This window comes from Aspergillus pseudodeflectus (genome assembly GCF_044049435.1).
Source record: "Aspergillus pseudodeflectus strain CBS 756.74 chromosome Unknown BJX68scaffold_30, whole genome shotgun sequence".
NCBI lineage: Eukaryota > Fungi > Ascomycota > Eurotiomycetes > Eurotiales > Aspergillaceae > Aspergillus > Aspergillus pseudodeflectus.
The window spans coordinates 1-20,560 of record NW_027263806.1 but is presented as its reverse complement, the minus strand read 5'-3'; the positions used below and the strand labels follow the sequence as shown (position 1 = coordinate 20,560).

Sequence of the window (20,560 nt, the reverse complement as noted above, 5' to 3'; positions counted from 1 at the left end):
TGTCGAGATATCTCCGGCGAAAACCGGTGAACCGGAAGTTGCGGCGACCCTGGGTGGCACCAGATCCGGGTTTACCGGCAAACCCCTGCAACTATCCACGGCCCAGATGATTGGATGATAATGACTGTCTTGTGGGATTGATCCCTGTCGTGGACGTACCCCGCGTATGGATGTGGAGTTTGAACGCAAGCCCTCGCAGCCTGCAGGCGTTGAGCGTAAAGCCAAAGGTCCTGATTCTACAGCCAGTGACGCGGAACCACGCTTAACCACAAGAAGCCTTCACAAAATCTAGATAATTTGAGTGCATGAAAGTAGTAGTGGCAAAAGTAATCGGTGCATTAACTAAGCCTAAGTACCTGCACACAGAATCCATACGGCCATGCGATGATATCCCCCGGAAAAACAACATCACAACCCAAAACACGCGCCTACTCCTCCTTGGCCCTTGCAATCTTGGCCTTGTACTGCTCCTTGCCCAAGAACCACCAGACGAGGATGAGAATGGGGATTCCACCAACCACCACACAAGTGTAGTTCATGTTTTCCACTGTAACCGGCATGTTGTATGGGAAGCTGAAGAAGATGATGGCAAACAGTAACCATCCTACTGCCACACCGTTGACCAACCAGCCCCATTTCCCCATATGAAAGACGCCCTTGTGCATGTTGGCGCGGCCCGTCAGCATGTTGGTGGAAATGGGAATCAAGTACGCGACATTATTGATCGTAACTGCGGCTCCGAGCATACTGTTGAACGCTGTGCTACTTCCCAGATAGATACAGCCTAGGGCGGCAACGGCGGCGGCGACGAAGAGTTGTGCATTGAAGGGGATTCCAAACCGTTTGCTGACGCGGGCCCAAGTCGAGGAGAAGGGCATGGCAGCATCCCGGGCAAACGCCCAGAGAACGCGCGAGGTAGAGAGCTGCGATGAGATCACGCAAGGCCCGAGGGCAACGAAGAGGATAAAGGTCAGACCAAAAGCACCCCCAGCGGACTCGGTGACCTGGCGGAAAAGCTCAGCCAGAGGCAGCCCTGTGTTTGTGGTGGATAGAGCGGCAAAATCCTGCACGCTGAACATCAGGGCAATCAGGTAGGTGAGGCCAGTCGTGAATGCAATAGTCAAGGTGATTCCAATAGCCAAGGGTGCATTGCGCGAAGGCTGTCATCGGTTAGCCAACGAATTATGTGTAGAGGGCAAGGATCTCACATTGGGCATCTCCTCTGTAATATGCGTCACGCCGTCCAGACCACCCAGACTGTACAACGGATTGACAAGGCCGGTGATGAAACAAATGACATTGCTGTCCCAGCCCGTGTTGTTGACCCAGGTCCTAAAGACAAATTTCGGGCTCTGATGCGTGGGAGCACACGCCACAACAGTGATGAGGACGACCAGCCAGCCAATTTGAAGGTAGAATAGGGAGAACTTGTTCAAGGCCGGGATGATCTTGTTTCCAAAAAGAACGACTGAGGCCGTCAGAATGTTAAGAATCTGGTAGATGATGAACGTCTGCCACGTTTTGATCTCGATGTCGGGATGGTACAGCGCGTACAGAGCTTGGACTGATTATCATCAGCGATGGTCAACCTCCATTTGAGAGGGACAACATACCGACTTGGGCAAAGATCAGGTTGGTCGAGGCTGTGGTGAAGATCCCTAGCGCAATATTAGTGCTGGACTGCAATTGCAAGTCTCCATGACTTACAGCCTGAGACTGTTAACCAGCCAGTAATAAAACTCAGGAAAGCACTGAACTTCTTGGGCGCAACAGCAGCGATCCAGTGGTACATGCCTCCTTCGGTCGGATAGCTGGAGACGAACTCTGCCAGCGAGGCGCCGAGAAACGACTGCATGATTGTGACCAGAATGAAGCCGTAGATGATCGCACTCGGTCCGCCCGCATTGATCTCCGTCACGATGCTCAGTCCAAGGCCAGTCCATGAGATGGTCGTTGTTGAGGCAAGGCCGATCAACGACAGCGTGCTAAAATGTCGCTTGAGCTCTTGAGTGTGGCCTTGTGGTCAAGTCAGCTTGTGAAAATATTGTTCATAGCTGTCATCAACATACCCATCTGAGCCAGGCGCAGCTCGTCTGCATCCATCTCGGGCGCGTCCTTTGCGTGGATCATCGCGTCTTTGGCAACAAAGTCGTCCATCGTTCAGGTGAGATGTGTCAGAAAAAGGAGCGGTTACTGTGTAACGAGTGAGGTATCCGACACAACAGGCGGTGACGACTATTATACGCTGGTAGGAGATGTCACACGACGCGGTGGAAACCGTTATCAGCCGCTCGCGTGGGGCATGAGGTTCCCCAGATAAAATCCGCACAATAACAATGGTTCCAGTGATAGGGCGCCGGTGTCCACCGGGCTTCGCCGGCTGTTGGAGGCAAGCAATCTGGGCAATGCTTATCCGGCCCCTCCACACTGGCGATAACCGAGGTCATGTTACTGGGTGTGGATAAAAAGGCGGAGTACAGTCGGGATTTGTTTACATTGTATCCAACGACAGGAAAAATGCTGTCAGGGATCAATCTCTGCTCCCTCTTACTGGGCGCCACCCTCGTGCAGTCTGTCCAACTAAGCGACCATGTACAGGCACTTTTCAACGAGTCCATGGCAATTCAGGACGCCATTTACGACCCATCCGTCTCATACCTCCGCTACTTTTACTACCCCCTTGCTGCTGGTACGCACGAGACCAGGTCGACAGTTTGGTACTCTGTCGGACTCCTGCAGCGTAACCGCGACAATGATGTCGACGAGGCTGTCAAGATCCTCCGGAATGTCATTGGTGATCAGGAGAAAAATGTCTCTGCACAGTGGTATGGGGATTACACCGTCTACCCCGAGCAACCGACCGTCGGCAGTCCAGCCTATCCCCCGGTGGTGAGTTTCCTCCGAAAGGTGCAGTCGCAATGGCTAAGTATGGGATAGATCTATAACTCTTGGGACCCCAACTGGCGGGGCTTTATCGGCACCGCACTGATCATCATCTACGAAGAATTCCGCAGTCTTCTGCCCGAAGATGTCCAGGACTTGGTCCTTGAAAGTCTGTACAACAGCACGATAGGCGACAGCTACCGGGTCGGTAGTGTGGATGGTGACAACCTGTATCCGGCCTACTCGAATGCTTGGTTGATGAGGACGGTGGTCAGCTCATGGACTGGGCGCAAGCTGAACGACGCCAACATGACCGCCGCAGGAGAATGCAGACGCCCAAGCATTTTTTGAGCTCTTTGATCGCAATCAGACCCTGTCCGAGTTCAACGGTCCAACCTACGCCGGTGTCTCTCTTTACGCTCTCACCATCGCTGCCAAATATTTGCATTCGACCAACTCGACCATCGGCCAGAATGCTGTACGTGCCATCCAGCAAATCTGGGACTATGAATCTCAACTCTGGAATCCTCACATGAGGAATATCGCTGGGCCGTGGGATCGCTCCTACGGATACGACATGAACAACTATGTTGCTATCATGTCCTTATGGCTGTGGACTTTGATCGGGAAAGACGGCGTGTGGAAGAATAGCTCTCCAATCTGGACTATGGCGCATGCGGATGACTTTGAAATTGCGCCAGTGATTGCTGTACTGTCCGACTTTCACAGCGAACTGATTCCGTCGTGGACCGTGTCCCGATTAAAGACATTTGACGGACAACATACGTACACGGGACACGCCTATGCTCCGCCCGCCGATTACGAACCACGGAATATCACGACTTGGCTGTCAACAAATCTAACAATTGGTACTCAGTCATTCAATCAAAGTGTGGTTGGAGGCTTCTCTGAAGACTCCAGGTCGTTCAGCCCATCCGTCGTTCAATGGATTCGCTCCGACCAGTCCATCGGCTACTTCAACCTGTATCCAACCGAGACTGCTCTCAGGGCCGAGGTAGCTCCCTACACACTGAACCTGACATATCCTTTGGGTAATTCGTCTTCCACCTTTACCTTTGCCGTTGCTTCCAATCCCCTCGGCAAGAAGCGAGATCTCACTACGCTGGGCGACGTGGATGGTATCAGGATTGAGGTTGGCGGCACCGTCAATCCGGGCCCCATCATCTCATTCTGTGGCCTAGTTGGTGGTGACTGCGAACCCATTCAGTAAGTCATTTGAGACCCTGTCTTTCTGTGTCTCCTGCTCATAACGGTATAGTGGATTCGAGTTTTGGAACGTCAGCTTTTTCATGCCGGCGAATAGCAGCGAAACCCCGCAGATTCAGTTAAAGTTCAATCTAGAGTGAGGACAAAGGGTATCTACTGAATATTACTGGTGCATCTTGTATTTCAATGCGAGATGCTCTCCGTACCGAGGACGAATATATAGGATGATGAGAAATGTTCGAAAATATATATAGCTCCACGGCGAAGCCTTGTTGCAGACTCGCACACAAGGCCGAATATGCACGCGTACAAGCCCCGAACAAACACACACAAGAGAGTAGAATAACTCGTCCGCAACTGACCGAGGCTGAACCAGATTTATCTGGTCTGCACATGCAGGAATGGAATGTCAGCGATCGGGGCCGTCGGCCACCGAAACCGCCGACCCTCCGATAAAATGACGTAATCCACAGCGTCACAATAAAACAGGCCTGCTGCCTCGTCCCTTGCGCTGGAATCACAACAGCAAGTCAAGAACGGCGAAGCAGATGCGCCTCACGTTTAGAAAAGACCTCACCACTGCCTTACTCTGCACCCAGCCAGTCCGTTGTCTCCCCGCCCGCCCCTTGACTGTCCGTCATAGACTCTCTACCGCTACCGCGACTTCCATCAAAGCCTTTGGTACATTGAACATGGCTACAGCAAGAAAGGTTCATCTATCTCCGCTCACAGATAGCGGCATCTGGAGTACGGGCGTGACAGAAGGCTCTGCGAAGGCGGCCAGCGAGGTGCTCCAGGAGGACTTGGAGAAGCACCATGTCTTCTTCAACAATATGGGATTCCACAGTACGTCAAACTTTGAGACAGCTGGGCTTATAAATGCTGACGAATAGACCATATTGTACACCACATTCTGACAATATACGCACTTGGCGCATCTCCTGCTGATATCAAAACTGCCTATAACAGAGACAAGGCGTATCAACGACGTACAATGCCGATGGACGAGAAGGTCGTAGACTCCCTCTATGACAAAGGCCAGTTCAAAAAAGCCCTGGGAGAGGAAAAGAACTACCCCAATTTTCTAGAGTTCTTCCAGCGCGAGCTTGACCGGAAGGGCACCGAGGCTGTGTTGAGTGAATATGTGTTTGCAGGGGATGAAAATGCAGAGAGCATGATGGCGCGACTCTTTGGTGGTATGCTTTGAGCGATGTTTGTGACTAGGATGAGTGCTTACGCAAACAGGGCTGTTGCATCCTATCATTCATCTCGGCTTCGCGATCGAATTCAATCAACCGGCTATAGTCGCCGAAGCACTCGCTCAGACGGCAGTCCACGACGACTGGACAGGACCGCGCTATCTGTGGCCCGCGGAGAGGACTGCAGGGGGAATTGGTAAGCGAGGTGAGAAGACGATGCTGCAGCTGCTGGAAGAAGCACGCGGGAACCAGAAGCTCGCCAGGTCTGCCCACTGGGATGATGGGAACAAACTGCGCGATGGGGTTCTGAAGCGAGCCCCCGATGAGATGATCAATATTGCCTCTCAGTATACGGTTTCCGAAGACCAGATACAGGAGAAATTTGTAGAGATGGTCAATACGTCTGGTCAGTGTTCGAACCACACAAGAAGCTGTGTTTTTGTTGACAATGTCCAGTCTACTTCACGAGTGCCTCACAGCGCCCGAACAAGGTCATCAAGTTTGACTTTTTCCACATTCATGCCGTGAACTCGTCCATATTCTATTCCAAAATCCTGGCTCTTCCATTTTTACCCACGCGCACCAGGCTTCGCCTACTAGAGTGGAAAGGACGTATGGACCTCATCATGTATATTTCCAGGAATGCTCCAGAGCTGTACCTGGAGGAGATCACAAATTACCCAGTGACAGCCGACTGGGATACTATAATTGCACATTGCAATCAACACCCCGGTGACGATGGGCATTTGTCCAAGCTGGTAAGAGCATTGAGGAACGCGGAGGAGGTGTGCAAGCCCTATGCCGGCCAGGAAAAGGAGCGAGGGCTCAAGATCACAGGAGACTCGTGGTTGAAGATTGGAAATATGGGTAAGATGGGCCATTTTCAATCGTGCGAAATGCTGACGAGTGCCTAGTACATGATTCAGTCAAGGGCCAGGATGCGATGTGGGTTCGGTCAACAGGCTTTGATGAAGCTTGGGTTGATTTCGAGGATAGATCTCGACTCTAGTTTAATCTTTGATCCATTGGATATGAGAAATTCCTTTGATACCTTGGCAAAAACAAAGTCGCACCAAACAGCATTATATTCAGCATGTCAGGAGGCCAGTAAGCTAAACGTATTGGGCCATTGGCAAAAGATATCGCCCCCAAATGGCGACAAGCAAAGTGCCAAGATTGCCTTATTTAAAACTCTGCCGAGAACCCTTTATTGTCTTCGTGCTTCCAATCCACAGCAATTCGCAAGCATACGAGGGTTTGTCCACTCGTCCCCGGTATGTCACCACAGTCCTGGGGGCGGCCTCCTACGAGTTGGAAATCCCCTCGCACTCGCCGCGAAAGCAAACCACGTCGAAACTCTCCTTGTGCTACTGGGCGAGAAATGAATCGGCCACGCCGCTAAGCCTGCCAACTGCGCGTGGCGACTCCGAAACACCGATGCCTCTTCAGCACGAAATCAAAGCGAGTCAGCCTGGTATTGTGAGAATGCTTCTCGACGCTGGACACCGGCTGATTGATGACAACGGATTATGTCTCATTGCAGCACAGGGCAATAGTGCTCATGGGCATGTTTATCGATCGGGGATTTGATATTTCAGATCTGCTGGCAGGGGGCACTGTTTTCTGCCGTGAGGCACGGCCAGGTCGACATGATCGAGCTGTTGACTGACGAGGGGCGAACCCGTACCTGACACATGATGTGTGGATGTCGACCTTTGAGATTTGCCGATACAGTACCATTGGGCTTGCGGTGCAGTTCCGGCAGTTGGAGACCCTGAAGCTGCTGCTTGATAAGGGGGTGATTCCGGAAAACCGAGATCTGGAACTGGCCAAGAATGAGCGGTTTGGCGATGCTGTGGCTCTGTTAAAGACCTACTCGCTTGACCACGTGCCAAATAAGTAGCGTCTTGCACAGTTTCTAGATGAGAAGATACGGGAAAGACATGCAGCCGAACCCGAGGCTTGTAACCTGGAGATACTTACTCCCCTTGAAGACCTGCAATTTACAGCAGGATTCGAGTCGCTGCGTGATCCAGCCGGCTGCTGTCCCGTATGTACCTCTGGCGCAGCAGCCGGGAATATGGAGCAGACAGCTGCAGGGAGAAACCTGATACATGCTTCCTGGTAGAAAGAGGACACGCCTCATTTGAAAGTGGACGCCCAGGGGCTTGTACCCGGCCGAAACGTGCAGCTTTGTAAACTCCCCCCGAGGAACATGCTTTCTTTAATCGCCCCCTCGCGAAAAACGATTATCCTAAAACATTCAAGGTTAATGGCGTTTTACCCTAACCCACATCTTCCATCGAAATACACCCTCTTGCGAAAGGCCCATACTGGAATACTGCCCAGGACAGTCCCCTTGAAATAACCCGCATTGGGAGTTGCACTAGTGGGACCCAACATGGCGATTACAGCAGAGCCTGAAGAGGCAGATGAAGGAGAAACACCACACTGTGGCTGACTGACCCGCTCCTCCCATCACGGGCTGGATTTGAGTATCTCGCTGCCGATTTGCCGACCGCTTGGTTTGGATTCACCGTGGAATAGCGAGTAAGGGAGTCCAACTGTACTCTGCTAGATGTGGCCCTCTATATTTATTCTTGATCAGCTTCCACTATTGTTCCTTCTCATGCATAAAGAGGTAGGTCTGTGAGAGGATCCTGATTGATGGTATTATTTTATCGCCCGACTCTCAGACAACGCACTATTATACAGGAACTGCACGGCCATCATTGATAGTGATAGTGGTAGTGCCAGGTCCGCTGGGCGTTTCTCTCGGTTCAAATAAATTGGCCGCCAGGGCCTCCAGAGACTTCACATCCCCCTTGGAGTCCTTAACATCCGGAATGAAGAAGTACGTGACCAGAAGGCCGAGAAACATGAAGGCGGATAGGCTACTCCGTGATTAGATCTCTCGTTGATAGAAGGAAAAGTCGTCTGCTCTCACCAGAGAAGGGCATAGCCCAGCCAATTTGTCGGATCGGAGCCACTCTGGTTGGATCCATGTCCAAAGTTGATGTAGGCCAGGAAGCACTGAGCAATCACGGAACCGAGCTTTCCACAAGCTGCGGCTAGACCGTGCGATGTGCAGCGGAAGCGCGTGGGGAAGATCTCAGCTGGGATCTAGCAATCAATCTCATTAGCAAGAGCCGGTGATTGGGACGGTGGGAAAGTCAAATCCTACAATATAAGTTGTTGTATTTGGTCCTGCATACCGTCGTTAGTTCGTCCAGCCTCGGAATTCGGACACGGAAATGTACTGGGGCCTTACCGAAGTTGAAGAAGACCTGCGACAGAACATAAAAGACAATCAGAGCAGATGAATCGTGACCTCGCGCCAGCGGCCGAAAGGTCGCTCCAATGAGGAGATTCAGGATGAACAGCCAGAAGAATCCGTTCAGTTGCATCTTGCGCCGGCCCAACCGGTCAATGGCAAAGATGGCGAGAATGTTTCCAACGACCGCCCCCGACGACACAACAACCATGCTGCGGTACGAATTCTGAAAATACGAATCATACAGTGGCGGATCTTCAGTACCGCTGCCAGACCAGATTGTTCTGATGATGTCGGGGCTAAGCAGCCCAAGACCGTAGAAAGGTATGTCCAGAAGGAACCAGCAAGAGCAGGTCGCAAAGAGCAGTCTGAAGACTCTGGGTTTGACAGCAAACGCTTTGAACGCTGTCCAAAATGTCGGCAGGTCAACAGGGGGGTTGATGGCTTGTGCCGCTGAAGACTGAGTGCTGTTGATACTTGGAGGATAGGAATCCGGCCTTGTGGTGGTGGGAGAGATGCCATCTTCGGTGACTTGGCGCATCGGTGGCTCAGTAACGCCTTCCTCGGAGCGGAAGAAGTATGAGGCATCAGCGGCGGCCTGTAGGCTATTCTGGGTGACTTCTGCGGTATATCGCGGGGACTCAACAATGGTTAGTCGAAACCACAGGGCAATGAAAGCTGGAACCGCCCCAAGACCGACAATCAGCCGCCATATCCGGTCAACATCTCGGATGCACGCCTCGCTGCACATGGTCCCCGTGATATCTTGCCTCAGTTGGTGGCGAAAACCGGCCACTGCGATGAGGGCCACGATATTCGCCGCCAGCGCACCAAGCGACTGGCAGAAGAAGACGGCGGCAAGCATCTGGCCTCGAATGCGAGTAGGAGCGAATCTGTGGATGATGAGCAAGGGCTCCTCGTCGTAGAGCACGGACTCACTCTGAGCATATCACTGCGCTGAGTGGATAGTCGCCCCCGAGCCCCAGGCCCATGAAGAATCGCCAGAAGATGAGGAGCCCGATGACCGAGATGGAACCAAAGGCTCCCTCCGACGAAAGGGTCAGGCCGATGGTGGTGAAGATCAGAACAATTAACTCGAGACCATACATTTTGCGCCGGCCCCAAATGTCAGCAGCGACGCCAAACATGATCTGACCGACCAGGGCGCCGCCCAACGTGGAAATACTCAAGGCGACTTTGTAGTTGTTCTGCACATGCTCGTCCTCTCCCTGCCAGTACACGACCTCGAGCATAGGGACAACCATGTTGACCGAGAAGATCTCCTCTGTTAGCGAGCGCCACCGCGACAGGAGATGACAACTTACTGCGTAGGCGTCGGTGAAGAAGCCAATACCGGCGACGATTACGACCCAAACCCATTCTCGTCGCCGCGCGCTCTCCAGTCGCCCGATCATGTACTCATGGCGTTGGGCCAGCTGTGACGCTTTAGCTGCCAGCCAAGACGCTGCTGTCAGGTTCTTACCGTGTGGTGCTGGAAGTCGTCATAATTTCTCCAGGGATTAAGGTGTAGAGTGACGGACGGCAGTATCGAGGCCATTTGTCCTGCTATCATCTCACTGCTGGTGGACAGATTCTCAAGAGCCGGCGCATGGTTGGGGAGAGGAGTCTGCTGCTCATAAGGTCCGCGTCACCCGAAGGCTGAGCACCGTTGCCCGACACGAGGCTCGGCCAGGATCAGATCCTACAGCGGCCTAGCCATTCGCTTCGACTTGCTAGGCGTGACCTAAGGCTCAACAAGAGACTCGAGGCCTTGAGGCGTGAAGCTTGCTTGTTTTGTAGCTCAGAATCCTAATAGTCTTGCCGGAGAAAAGATGAGTGCGGCTCAAGCCAGAAGTGGGACAGCATCGACAGCGATGGGATACGGTGATTGACGGGTCAACTACAAGAAAAAGGGGGCGGAGATGGCGCCGAAGCGTTGGGAGCGTCTGGATAGCCCACGTTGTGGTGTTGACGAGTCCCATTGGCCGAGGCCGCACCAGGACAAGAACGTGGAGGCGGTGCTGCAGGATCTCGACTTTGATTGAAATCATCTTGCAAACTGCACAGTCCACTGCTGGCGCACATTATGATTCAGATCATGCGGCCATGGCTCAAGCGCATTGCCCCGAGACTCCAGCAGAACAGCAGTGCCTGACGAGGGTCCGAACAGTCAGACAAACCGTCTTGTCTTGATAATTTTCAGTCTCGCTCGTATCTCCACTTTGGCCTCATTCCTCATGGTTTCGGTTCATAGCCTGGCCCCCAGCACCTTCTGAGCCCTTGGAAAAGTCCTTGCTCTGCGTGATCTGTGCTTCGTGCGCCTGTTGGTGGCTGATATCCACGAAATGAGCTTTGGCTGGAGTGTCGGGGATCTGATCCAGGGCGCTGCGATCGCTTGGGCAATTTATGAGAGCGTCGGCAACAGGGAAAGATCGGCGACGGCCGAGTTTGCTGCATTTCAGACGGAATTCGGCCTCATCAAGGCTGCTTTGGAGCGTCTTCGAGATGTTGCTGCCAATTGCCCTGGCGAGGATCTTGACCTGGGAAAAGGCTACGCTCAGACTCTGCAGCGGTGCGCCAGCTTCATCGCAAAGCACAAAAGTCTGGCTTTGGAGAACGAGACCTCGGCAGTAGGTGCCAAAGCCAGGCGTTCCAGTTTGCACGGCAGATTTCTAAGTACGTGGGACAAGGTCTCATGGCCTTTTGAGCGTGAAGAGGCTGAGCGACTTCGGGGACAGCTGGAGCGCTATGTCCAGATTGCCATCCTCAAAGTAACTGCCAACACCAGCGATAGGACTCGCAAGATCGCCGAGGATAATCTAGAGATACTCAAGGCTGTCAAGTAAGTGGTTCGCCCCACAGCCACCAGGTTCAACTCGCTAATCTTTTCTTCTCCTTCTTTGGCAGGACGATGAGCGTGCAGGTGTCGACGATTCTCCGACGATGCCTCCCCAACGACAGCACCCCCGACGACGCTGCTCTCGACGTCGGATACCTTGCCAGACTCCAGCGCCGTCACCTCCCCGCCCTGCTCGACCCGTTACCTGGCTTGAAAGCGATCCTTGAAGATGAAGTGCTCCCCCAATCTGAAACACAGGCCGCCCTACACCGTATCAAAGACATCACGGACCGGCTGGCCCATCTGGCCTCTCGTCTGGACACCATCGGAAGACAACCCACGCCCTCGCCAGAGCGCCGCCCCCTCCAACGCACGCATACAAGCGACAGCATCGGAAGCGACACAACCATCGGCGCTCCAGTGGTTGACCTTTTGGACCAGATAAGCGACGAGGTTCGAGGCGCCCTCAGCAAGGTCGGCTATGAACATACCCTTGTCCCCGCTCACCACAAATCCAGTCTCTATCATGGGACTGGGCTTGCCTCCCGGGCACTAACTGACGCAGTCGAGGACTGGGATCAATTCAGAGATTGGTTACAATTTCAAGTTGTTCACTCCCTCGAGGTCCAACCGGGAAATGAAGATCCTTTACTAGAGACATGGCGACGACCATCTCCTGAGCCACAGCACCCTCCTATAACACCTCCTCTAGGACTATCGCCCCCCGGCCACTCTTACCTCCGAGGGTCTCTGACATCACGGACGTCCTCTCGGCACGATGCAACCCTTCCTCTATCTCGGACTCCTTCAGTCGAATCGAATTATCCAGGATCTCCCTTGTCCATTGGTTCGGGATGGGAACGCAGACCCAGCACACAGTCTCTACCATTAACAAATCACCCTGTTCAAGTGTAGGTCCACATTTTCCCAAGAGCATCTGCCATCTTACATACGTATAGATTACTTTTGGACCGGCATGGTGCAAAGCTGGTGCTTCCCCCAATGAGCTGCGAGGTCATTGCACATTTCAAGGGACGGACAAATGAACCGGAAGTGATTGAAGGGACCGCCCTTGAAAGCGTAACCAAGTTTACTCACTGCCTGCATCGTGAGAGCTCATTAGACACCGCCGAGACTTCGATGATACCCTACTTGGCGCACAGTCGCCACGGACAAGCATTGTTCAAGTCACCGTTCTGCATCAAATTCATGGGATCTCATAGTACACAACTCGAAAGGCCTGGCAAAGACAAAAAGAAGTGGCGCATATCTCCCGTCTACATATGCCAGGATAAGGAAGGTATTAGCCTCTTAGATCCGCCCAGTGATGAGCAAGTCTAATCAGTCTGTATAAGATTTCGACATGTTTCAGAGCACCCTGCTAGGACGCCGCGTCCTCTTTCATGGAGATGTGACCCGCATTCATTCCAATACTGGCGACTACTGTTCGCAGGAGACTGTACGTGTCTTGCAGGATCGCCTTACCGGTGCTACTTCCATTCTCTACTTCTCATCTCGAAAGGATTCACCACATGTCCGACCACACTTTGTTGACCACTCAGGTACGTCAAACCAAGCTATCCGCATGGCACCCATCTCATGTTCCGATACAGTGACCGACTTTGCCACCCCTAAAGCAGTGGAAAAGTATGGCGTCAAACTCCCTTTGCTATGCGCACAGCGTGACGCATCTAGCCTGCTTCCGCGCCGAGACTCGGTAGAGAGTACAATGACAAGTGTTTCGCAAAAATCGGGCAACTCCCTGTTCTCCGTCGGCTCGAGCGCTGGATCTGAATCCGGGCGGAGGAAGGAAAAGTGGCTGCAGTTTGATTTTGAAAATGCCCAAGGTATGTCACGAGATCCTTGCTAAGGTCGCTTGTAATGTCCATCTTTACTAAACATACTTCGAAGATGTCCAAAGCTTCATAACAGCGCTGCGGGGGCAGTTATAATTAATCCCTCTCCTTAAACGAGGTTGAACTCGCTTCATACTGCATGATTGGTCTTCCCATGTCTGCAGCGGAATGTATCATCGGCTGAACAGTCTCTTAACGGTGTCGCTGTCTTACAAAATATAACTATGGCAATCAGGTTTCCACTCACGGGGGGAAATAGAATAGGAGGGAGCGACCAATGTAGAGGCGTTTGCTTTGTAAGAGAGCTGCCATGGCCGAATAACTAACTTTTGGGCCAAGGCCGGGGGGTTATTCACTGCAGTATTGACTCCAATCGCAGAGAGAGATTCTTCCACTAGTGTTGAACCAGCCTGGCTAAAAGCCATCTTAGCCTCCTAGAAATGAGTCGATAGCGGAGCGTTAAAGAACGTACCAATATACAATGAAGAACTTGTTATTGCACAAGAGTCCTGAGACCCATCTGCTATATCTTGGTACGGTAATGGTCGATGGTTCATAGGAGCGCAACATGTGGAACACTCGACCTTACTCAAAAGAACAGAGGCGTCGTGTAGTTGGAACAGGGGAGCTTTGCGTCGCCTGATACTCGAGTCCTCCGTAGCCTGTAGCGCCTGCCAAGGGCATCACTGCTCACTTTTGTCGGCATTTCCTGTCTCCCTATCAAGACCATCAACCATGACCGAACCTTTGTCACCGTGCCCTGTCCCATTGTGCTTCCACCGCACAACACCAACCATACAAAGCAGTCCAACCGCCATAGCTGCACAGCAGATAAACCCGCTTCGATACTTTGGAGCGTCGACCTGCTGCCAGACAAGCTGCGGCAACCACGCCTGAAAAACATGCGACATCGTGTTCATTGTGGCGACGACCAAGGCGCGCTCTTCGTTGTCGTCGGAGCAGATTTCTTGTGCCCAGCTATTCCTCCCACGTAGTAACATAATTAGCAGGAGAGCGGCATAATTTCTTGTCTGTTAAGCAGCGCTGTATGACAGCAGTGATAGGACAGAGGAATGAAGGCAAAGCAACGGACACATACGCTAAGCAAAGCCCACTCAACCCGTATCCCGCCCCCCAAAGAATATAGCAAGTCCATTTTCCTCCTGCTGAAATGTTCCAGATCGCTAATGGAACTGCGCATGCGAGGTCCACTAACTGCTACAGCGTTAGTTGCTTGAATTACTATTTTGAGTCAAGATCAGGGACTGAGACGGATTTCATCAGCATATCTGAGAATCTACATACTCCTCCGCATAGAATTGGAGGCCACCGTCGCCCCCTAAAAAGGGAGTCGGACAGCCCTGGTATCAGATAACTTCCTGTGAGCAACAAGATTTTCAAGAAGCAACGACCAAATAGTGGATGCGCTTACAGGCATATGCAAGTGTTGTTATCACTTGGACTGCATACGTCCCCGAGGGGTAGAGGTTGATATTTGGAACCGAGTACTTGGGATCCGCTGATGCTTTCAGATATATGTAGCCCAATTAGAATATAGTGGAAGCGCAGATATCGTGAGTGGGCTAGACGTACTGTTGAAAAACTGGTTGGGATGGAATGGCACAACTAAAAGCTCTTGTTTTCTGTTGTTAGTCTGGTTGTTTCCCCGAATTCTATAAGAATAATTGCTCACATATACATCACCACGAGGAGTGGGAGATGCCATGATAATAAGATCTTTCTCAGCTTGGCTCTTGAACAGGGCTCCCTGCCTTTGCGGCCCTCTAACCTCATTCTCTGGCGTGCCAGTGCCACTTCCTGAACACGGGAATTAGCTAGGGCCTATACGGTACCTCTTGAGCTCATGGACGACATACCTCACGACTCAAATACCACGGATTCGCAATTTCCGGCACATCGGGGAGCAAGAAAAATCCCAGGACGCCGATGGGGAGTGAGGCAATACCGTCGATCAGGAACAACCTATAATAATGAACAAAAGTGTCCAGGAATATAATTGATACTCTTTCAAGGGATAAACCTACCACTGCCAGCCTTTAAAGCCGCCAACACCGCGAAGCTTATAAGCTCCGGCCATTATGCAGCCCGAGAGCATGGTTGCAATGGCACCACTTGCCTGAAAGATGCATGAGCGCTTCGCTAACTCGTCCTTTCGGTACCAAGAGCCGATAATATATTACATTCCCGGGTAGAAAGTACTTTCAGAAAGTCCTACAGCAATATGAGGCGAAAATGGCGGTTAGCTCTGCCCTGGTGACCATGAAACCGCACGAGGAAGGATGAGTCAAGGCAATACCGATGAAGAATCTTAAAATATATATTTGATCCGGTGTGCGACATTTCGATAACGAGAACGTGAGGATCGTCCATATGATCTATACGAAACGCGATCATTAGGCAAATATCGAGGGCGGGCAAGGCTGCTGCGGTACACACTTCCATGGCAGGGAGCCAGTATCGGGGGCGAATGCGGGTTAGAAGTAGGTTGCTCGGAATTTCGCCAAGTGCGTAACCCACAGTCCAACAGGCTTGCATGTAGTTCAGTTCATTCTTATACAAGCCCAGGTCTTCTTTCCTTCTCCATGTCAGCTAGTACGACGTGTATCCACGGTGTTGCGGGTTCTCACATCCCAGACACGAATGCGCTGTTGATGTTGTTCTGATCGAGCGTTTTCACGAAGTATCCTAGCAAAAAATGTGATGTTAACAAACCAATGCAGCCAATAGAGGAGTCCACGCCACATACCCAATGTTGCAAAGGTAAGAAGAGCAAAATCCAGCTTGAAAAGAAACCTCCTCTCTTCAGGTGACTTGTCAAACGTGTCCCATACACAACTTTTCCAACTCGACTGTGGAAGGGCGGGTTTCTCGGTGTTCTCCAGAACATTTGAACTGACAACATCCTCCTCAACACAGATTTGGGTAGTTTTCGACATAACGAGAGTCCGGAAACGGGAGTTGTTTGTTACAAGCGCCATAGTCCCCGGGGATTCAGCGGCTTTATAGATATTGAGCGAAATAAACCAAAACAAGGTTAATCCTATTTTAATCCCTAGTCGAGCACCAAATCTATTGAAGGCTCGGCTCTCAGGAGGTCAGCTGGGCTCCGAAGAATGCAGGGGTAAACGCCTGTTTAGCACACCCTAGATTCTAAATAGGTCTAGATGCGTCGGCTGGCCTGAAGAATGAGTGAACCTGGCTTACACGCGTGTTTATGCAGAGCTAACAAGCGGAATGGAAATCATCGCATAAGTGATAATTCATACAAAGGGCCAGGTCTGCGCATTATAGGCCACAGGGCACAGTTGGCTATGCACCTAAGCTTGCCCACAATTAGCTTACTTCGACAATTATCGACAGGGATGATTGCTATTATTTTTGCTTCATTTCAGCCAGCTACAATTCGTTTCTTGCCAGTCAGCGGGGGTTTTTTTTTTTCTTGAACCCGAGACTCTCACTCGAAAAAAGCTACGCACCGTCTCTGTCGATATGGACCCTTTGCTCCCCGTGAGAAATTCTAGGCTGCCAATAGAAGTGCCCTTCTTCGGGCTCGACGTCTACGGTAATCGTGGGTTCTTTTCATATCCAGACAGGCGGGGCTGGAACCCACACTTGCTGCTTCGCGGAGACTATGGGGGACGCACCGCCCTCGAGGCAGCTTCGTTCGCCCAGGCATGGCTGTATTTTGGGACCCTGAGTGGCGTGACTGGAATCCCGACTCGGGGAACTAACTTTATCCGTGTTGCAACTGATGGCCGACTGCTGGTTACTTCACAGCCCTTGCCTTCTTATCTCTAACGCTGGCAACGGGAAGTAATGGACAAAGACAAGGGGAGCCCTCGATGGAAACTCTCTCTTCAAAAGGCGAAAGATCATATGGAGTATCTCAGCTTGGTGTTCTCAATGCGGGTTAGGGAGTGGGCTCGGGAGGGCTCGCCTGCTTATCCATGAAATTCATATCAGCACAAAGCCCGATGTCTGAAAAGATGAGAAAGGCTATTATTTAGACGGAGCTTTACCCTTCGCGCTATTCTACTCGGAATCACTGGATTGTCCAGACCAAGCTCGTGTTCCACTTTCTGCATAATCCTCTGGATTCGAAGAACGGCGTCAAAGAAAACAGAATAGGAGTTATTGGAGAACCGTTGCTATAGCCGCTCATCAACCTGCGCATCGCGCCATTCTGGGCCATCGGGATCCTTAACCAGGCGATGAAGGACATCCACATCGGCGACAGCCAAGAGCAGAGCCTGTTACAAGATTTGCCTATAGGAAAGTTAATCAAAGCGGAAATTTCGCGTCTGGTAACTACTCCTCGCCGCTCCCCAAATTTAACAACGGATGATCCGCCAATGACTCCCAGAAGCCAATCTCAAAGTCCCACACGTTTTGACCCCCAAACCCGAACCCAGCCCATTCCCCACCACCACCCAGAGGCACCATCGTCTGCTGATCGCCGCCATCGAACCCACCCGCTCCCACGCCGTCGTCGTCTCCCGTCTGCTCCGGTGCTTCTCGCGGCGGCGCGACCTGCATCATCGCATCCGCAGTCACGCAATCTAGAAAGCTCTGGATCGTCTGCATGGCCTTGCACATGAGGTCAAAGTTTGGTTCACGCGGCTGGATTATCGACCCGGCTTGTAGCTCGGCGGCAAGGATGGTGAGGTGCTGGAGTGTACGGGGGCGGGGGAGAGGAACGAGGATAGGGAGGGGCCGTTGTTGTTGTGGCTGTTGTTGGGCGGCCGTATATGGGTGTGGAGAGCGTCCGCGGAGCATGGCGAGGAGGAGGATGCCAGCGGCAGGGAGGGCGTAGTATGCAATCTATTGGCCACCCAGGTATGCGTGTTAACTCCATTACTAAGAACTGGCTGGGAGCCTGGCCGAGAACAACCACTAGTATTCAAAATATCCGCTTACCTTCCACACGAGACTCGTCCCCGAATTGACAATCTGATCACGCAGCAGGATCAGATCCACGATAATCGCGACGATTTCCTCGGCAACCTCGATGATGGCTCCATCCGGTTCAGCCGGCGTGCGCAGTTGCAGCAGGCCCACCAGGAACAGAACGTGCAGGTGGTTCAGCCGCACGGCGGCGATAAAGTCGCGCTCGAATGGGTCTGTTGTTCTCGTCGTGCACTTCCGCAACGGACCGCGCAGCCGGAAGTGGGAGGGGAGGAGGCTGAAATGTTCTTTGGCTGTTATCCGGATTTTGCTATTCGTTATTAGTAGATGTGCTCGGCGGCAGAGAGATAGATAAATGCATTCATGCATACGATGCGCGGAGGAGAGACTCACCAGACTTTCTCCTGACAAGCTCTATCTATACTCTTGCCCTTTCTCATCGCCCTCTCGCGCTGGAGGCACAAGATATCCTCCTTTAAACTAGCGCACAGCGCAGTCCAGCGGGACTCGGCAACATAACTCGCCTGCGTAATGGGGTTCCATTGGGCGATATCATAATCACCATCACCGTCGCCGCCGCTGTTGCCACTGTCATGATTAGTAGTATCGTCATCGCGCTGTTCCAAAGTAGGGAGTCCAGTGCCCGACGTAAGCCACACATCCCCAGCCGGGGAACACGAAGGGATCTGGAAATGGCAGAACCGCTTGCTCATGCGCGGCGGGCGGCCGACGAAAATCGCCACGTTCTTATCCCCAGAGTATACGCGCGCAAACACGGTTTTCCGGAGTTCAGTAAGAAATGACGCAGGGACCTCGGTCTGTTGTTGCTGTTGTTGGTGCTGCTGCTCCAAATTCTCGTGGTAGCCTAGTGCGTATATAGAGGCGATTACATCGCCCAACTTCCGCCATGAGTGGTAGCCTGGCATTTCTCGTCAGTTATAATGGCAGTGAACTATAAAAGAAATTGGACGGGAGGAGATGAGGCGCACGCACTGTGATCGCCGTAGACGTGCGTATGCACGATCCAGATCTCGTACTGCAGAAAGAGCTGCAGATCATTAAGGCAGTCGAGCGAGAGAGCGATTTCAAGCGCGTAGTCTGCGACGCGGGTGCACAGGCTGCGTAGGGTATACCTGCGTTCTTGATCCACGTACAGTGGTGGCGCAACTGGTATATCAAGCGCGGCGCGTGTCACTGCCGAAAGGAAGAGGCCGACTGTCTCCCACCGAATATTCGGCCCGGTGAATTGCGCGCAGAAATGGTCGAACGTGGACGGATGCGTCGTCTCGAGGGGCTTGTTCGAGTTGGCCAGGAGGTATTTTGTGTTTAGGATATGCCAGTCGTTTGGAAAGGTAGCGGGTAGGATTGGTAGGGTGATAATATCTCCCTGTGTGATACAGTGCTGCAGGATTCCTCCTGCGAGAGATAGATTCGAGCCTCTGGCTTGCCACAGTTGGACAATGTTTGTCATTTGGTCCATGGGGAATGTGGTCAGGAGCTGTTTGAGGGCGTTGGCGGCCCGTTGCACTAACAGGACGTCCTCGGGCTGGGAGCATGATGCCGGTGCCTCATCACTGAGGATGGTGCTGGGGGTCTCGAGGCTTGACCCGGGGATGTGGTTAAAGATTGCGACATGACTGGAGGAGCCGATGAACCCAGGGTTCGGGTAGCGGTTGGGGGTGGGGTTTGGGGACGAGGCGAGGATGTTTGCGCCGGTACTAGTATAGATGCTGGTTAGAATTGAACAAGCATAGTGGGTGGTAGCAATAATGATACTTGTCCGAGAAATGCTCTGCCGGCGGCGCATCTGTTTTTCTCCGCTTAAACGGCGCGGTGCGGTAAACGCAGGCGTCAGCTCGGTTACTATTGGTGCATCGCGCGCAGACTGGCTGGCTGTGATCGCATGCGAGCTTCGCCTTTCTGCAGAGCTCACATGCTGCTACTCCCCAGGGGTTGGTCCGACGCGCCCCCGCTGTATTTCTTCCGCCCCTGATTGGCTGGTTTGCTCCATCCCGCTGATGGGGCCCCGCTTGCCCCGCTTAGCGCCGCCGTGCTCCCGCCGCCCGCGGCGTGCGTGCGGATAAGATAACCACCACACCACTCGTCCATATAATTACAATCAATAGCCCCCCTTGGCCCGCCCCCCTAGGCCTGGACAGCCGGCCCCCGTGGTCATCGTAAGGAATTAATAACCTAACCATACTATTCCGTGGCTGGCCGCTATCACCATAACGCACGCGAAGCGAACCACCACCTACTACTACTGCCTGCCACCTCCTCCTCGAGCTGTTCTATACTGTCCTTGCTGGTGGTGTGCCGTACTACCTACCACCCTGCCCCCCCGCGCCCATGCTTG

At 52.5% G+C, this 20,560-nt stretch overlaps 7 protein-coding genes across 7 annotated transcripts; 3 read left to right on the top strand and 4 right to left on the bottom strand.

Annotated features, from left to right (window-relative positions):
- Window positions 1–340: 340 nt before the first annotated feature.
- Window positions 341–2,219, bottom strand: BJX68DRAFT_119568 (putative choline transporter Hnm1). The gene is made up of 5 exons (XM_071036089.1): window positions 2,070–2,219; window positions 1,708–2,016; window positions 1,614–1,658; window positions 1,209–1,564; window positions 341–1,160 (listed from the first exon to the last, which is right to left on the bottom strand). The coding sequence occupies exons 1-5, from the start codon at window positions 2,155–2,157 to the stop codon at window positions 429–431; spliced, it is 1,530 nt and encodes a 509-aa protein (XP_070897445.1). The 5' UTR covers window positions 2,158–2,219; the 3' UTR covers window positions 341–428.
- A 298-nt stretch (window positions 2,220–2,517) lies between these two features.
- BJX68DRAFT_276912 (uncharacterized protein) lies at window positions 2,518–4,250 on the top strand (the record flags this gene model as incomplete). Its single annotated transcript, XM_071048220.1, has 4 exons — window positions 2,518–2,889; window positions 2,938–3,153; window positions 3,206–4,110; window positions 4,163–4,250. 4 exons carry the CDS (start codon window positions 2,518–2,520, stop codon window positions 4,248–4,250), a joined length of 1,581 nt encoding a protein of 526 aa, XP_070897444.1.
- A 382-nt stretch (window positions 4,251–4,632) lies between these two features.
- On the top strand, window positions 4,633–6,571 carry BJX68DRAFT_240095 (questin oxidase family protein). The gene is made up of 5 exons (XM_071040629.1): window positions 4,633–4,956; window positions 5,004–5,306; window positions 5,356–5,715; window positions 5,766–6,176; window positions 6,224–6,571. The coding sequence occupies exons 1-5, from the start codon at window positions 4,659–4,661 to the stop codon at window positions 6,316–6,318; spliced, it is 1,467 nt and encodes a 488-aa protein (XP_070897443.1). The 5' UTR covers window positions 4,633–4,658; the 3' UTR covers window positions 6,319–6,571.
- Window positions 6,572–8,016: 1,445 nt separating this feature from the next.
- On the bottom strand, window positions 8,017–10,141 carry BJX68DRAFT_268296 (major facilitator superfamily domain-containing protein; the record flags this gene model as incomplete). Its single annotated transcript, XM_071046047.1, has 7 exons — window positions 8,017–8,203; window positions 8,257–8,432; window positions 8,494–8,516; window positions 8,581–9,476; window positions 9,523–9,863; window positions 9,909–10,019; window positions 10,067–10,141. The coding sequence occupies 7 exons, from the start codon at window positions 10,139–10,141 to the stop codon at window positions 8,017–8,019; spliced, it is 1,809 nt and encodes a 602-aa protein (XP_070897442.1).
- Window positions 10,142–10,928: 787 nt separating this feature from the next.
- BJX68DRAFT_276910 (uncharacterized protein) lies at window positions 10,929–13,374 on the top strand (the record flags this gene model as incomplete). Its single annotated transcript, XM_071048219.1, has 6 exons — window positions 10,929–11,425; window positions 11,491–12,333; window positions 12,382–12,722; window positions 12,778–12,984; window positions 13,036–13,269; window positions 13,334–13,374. The coding sequence occupies 6 exons, from the start codon at window positions 10,929–10,931 to the stop codon at window positions 13,372–13,374; spliced, it is 2,163 nt and encodes a 720-aa protein (XP_070897441.1).
- Window positions 13,375–13,867: 493 nt separating this feature from the next.
- On the bottom strand, window positions 13,868–16,235 carry BJX68DRAFT_256201 (major facilitator superfamily domain-containing protein; the record flags this gene model as incomplete). The annotated part of the gene is made up of 14 exons (XM_071043150.1): window positions 13,868–14,038; window positions 14,073–14,256; window positions 14,378–14,493; window positions 14,584–14,639; window positions 14,711–14,786; window positions 14,868–14,904; window positions 14,972–15,096; window positions 15,156–15,261; window positions 15,324–15,448; window positions 15,558–15,674; window positions 15,736–15,874; window positions 15,927–15,984; window positions 16,046–16,148; window positions 16,197–16,235. 14 exons carry the CDS (start codon window positions 16,233–16,235, stop codon window positions 13,868–13,870), a joined length of 1,452 nt encoding a protein of 483 aa, XP_070897440.1.
- Window positions 16,236–17,607: 1,372 nt separating this feature from the next.
- Window positions 17,608–20,555, bottom strand: BJX68DRAFT_256200 (uncharacterized protein; the record flags this gene model as incomplete). Its single annotated transcript, XM_071043149.1, has 7 exons — window positions 17,608–18,120; window positions 18,217–18,536; window positions 18,629–18,792; window positions 18,853–19,123; window positions 19,198–19,922; window positions 19,981–20,140; window positions 20,534–20,555. The coding sequence occupies 7 exons, from the start codon at window positions 20,553–20,555 to the stop codon at window positions 17,608–17,610; spliced, it is 2,175 nt and encodes a 724-aa protein (XP_070897439.1).
- Between the last annotated feature and the right edge of the window lie 5 nt (window positions 20,556–20,560).

Coding starts and splice junctions, on each gene's coding strand:
- BJX68DRAFT_119568 (XM_071036089.1), bottom strand. CDS start 2,157: ATGGACGACTTTGTTGCCAAAGACGCGATGATCCACGCAAAGGACGCG. Junction 1,565..1,613: donor CCTGATCTTTGCCCAAGTCG/GTATGTTGTCCC, acceptor GATGATAATCAG/TCCAAGCTCTGTACGCGCTG. Junction 1,161..1,208: donor TTACAGAGGAGATGCCCAAT/GTGAGATCCTTG, acceptor AACCGATGACAG/CCTTCGCGCAATGCACCCTT.
- BJX68DRAFT_240095 (XM_071040629.1), top strand. CDS start 4,659: ATGCGCCTCACGTTTAGAAAAGACCTCACCACTGCCTTACTCTGCACC. Junction 5,307..5,355: donor GATGGCGCGACTCTTTGGTG/GTATGCTTTGAG, acceptor TTACGCAAACAG/GGCTGTTGCATCCTATCATT. Junction 6,177..6,223: donor GTTGAAGATTGGAAATATGG/GTAAGATGGGCC, acceptor ACGAGTGCCTAG/TACATGATTCAGTCAAGGGC.